Source organism: Pundamilia nyererei, unplaced genomic scaffold, assembly GCF_000239375.1.
Source record: "Pundamilia nyererei isolate P.nyererei 1_Seehausen unplaced genomic scaffold, PunNye1.0 scaffold00152, whole genome shotgun sequence".
NCBI lineage: Eukaryota > Metazoa > Chordata > Actinopteri > Cichliformes > Cichlidae > Pundamilia > Pundamilia nyererei.
In genome coordinates, this window is record NW_005187553.1 from 1,537,372 (window position 1) to 1,538,821 (window position 1,450).

General features: G+C 47.2%; 1 protein-coding gene across 1 annotated transcript in view; it reads left to right on the plus strand.

Moving 5' to 3' along the window:
* Positions 1 to 1,179, plus strand: part of LOC102196087 (spastin-like) — a 3,963-nt gene extending 2,784 nt beyond the window's left edge. The window contains 2 exon segments of the mRNA XM_013913804.1: positions 8 to 977; positions 980 to 1,179. Coding sequence (XP_013769258.1) covers positions 8 to 977; positions 980 to 1,179 — 1,170 coding nt within the window.
* Positions 1,180 to 1,450: the final 271 nt, after the last annotated feature.

A 1,450-nucleotide genomic window follows, 5' to 3' on the forward strand; every position in this document is an offset into this window, starting at 1 on the left:
TGAGAAGAAGGAGGCTGTGCAGTGGTACAAGAAAGGGATTTCTGAGCTTGAAAGGGGTATTGCAATAGAGCTCACTGGGCAAGCTGGAGAGCAGTATGACCGAGCAAAGAGACTTCAGGATAAAATGGTCACCAAACTCACCATGGCAAAAGACAAGCTTACCCTTTTAGAGACGACACTAGCCTCTAAAAGGAGAAATGACCCCCAAGGGACATCACATCATGCGCCTTCACAGCCAAAGTCAGTTCCTAAAAGTCAACCCGCAGGTGTTTCCACCACCATCAGACCCTCCACTTCTGTAAGACCTCCATTAGGAATAACTGATGCAAAGAAAACCGCTCGGGTGGGAAAAACTCAGAATGGAAGACCGGCAGCTGTGAAACAGCCCCCGAAGAGGGATATGAAAAAGAATGTGGACAGTAAACTGGCCAGCTTAATTATGAATGAAATTGTATACAGTGGAGCGACTGTGTCATTTGATGACATCGCAGGGCAGGATCTGGCAAAGCAAGCACTTCAAGAAATTGTCATCCTTCCTGCCTTAAGACCTGATCTCTTTACTGGTCTGAGAGCTCCTGCACGTGGCTTGCTTTTATTTGGCCCACCAGGAAATGGGAAGACCATGCTCGCCAAAGCAGTTGCTGCAGAGTCTAATGCAACATTCTTCAACATCAGTGCTGCTAGTTTGACCTCCAAATATGTGGGAGAAGGCGAGAAGCTCGTATGAGCACTCTTTGCAGTTGCAAGAGAGTTACAGCCCTCAGTAATCTTCATCGATGAAGTGGACGGCTTGCTCTGTGAAAGGAGGGAGGGGGAGCACGACGCCTCTCGCCGTTTAAAAACTGAGTTCCTCATTGAGTTTGACGGGTTGCAGTCAGGAAGGGATGACAGGGTACTTGTAATGGGAGCAACTAACAGGCCCCAGGAGCTCGATGAAGCAATATTAAGGCACTTTGCAAAAAGAGTATATGTGACCTTTAGACAAGATTTACGCTGCTGAAAAATCTTTTGGGAACGCACGGGAGTCCACTGAGCCAAAACGAACTGTCCTGTCTTGCAAAAGTGACTGCAGGATATTCAGGGAGCGATTTGACAGCATTAGCCAAAGATGCTGCACTTGGCCCAATAAGAGAGTTGGGACCTGTTGTGTCCACACATACTATTACATTTGTTCTGTAGATGCATTTACCAGAAGCGCTAGAGGGCGCTAGTGAGTATGTTGTTCTGGTTGTGGTTTTGAAGAAGAAAAAAGAAAAATAAAGAAAGGAGTCATCTCCGGTAATCCTCTGTTCCTACCTGCATGTGTGTGTAATGCCTGCGAACTAACACCACACAACAAGTGGCGACGAGAGTAGTGGTGATTAAGTTATGGCTCTGCTCTCTTTGCAACCCCCGGCTGTGTTCCTGGATTGCCCAGGCGAACCGAAAATTCCATTTGCTGCGTGGAAAA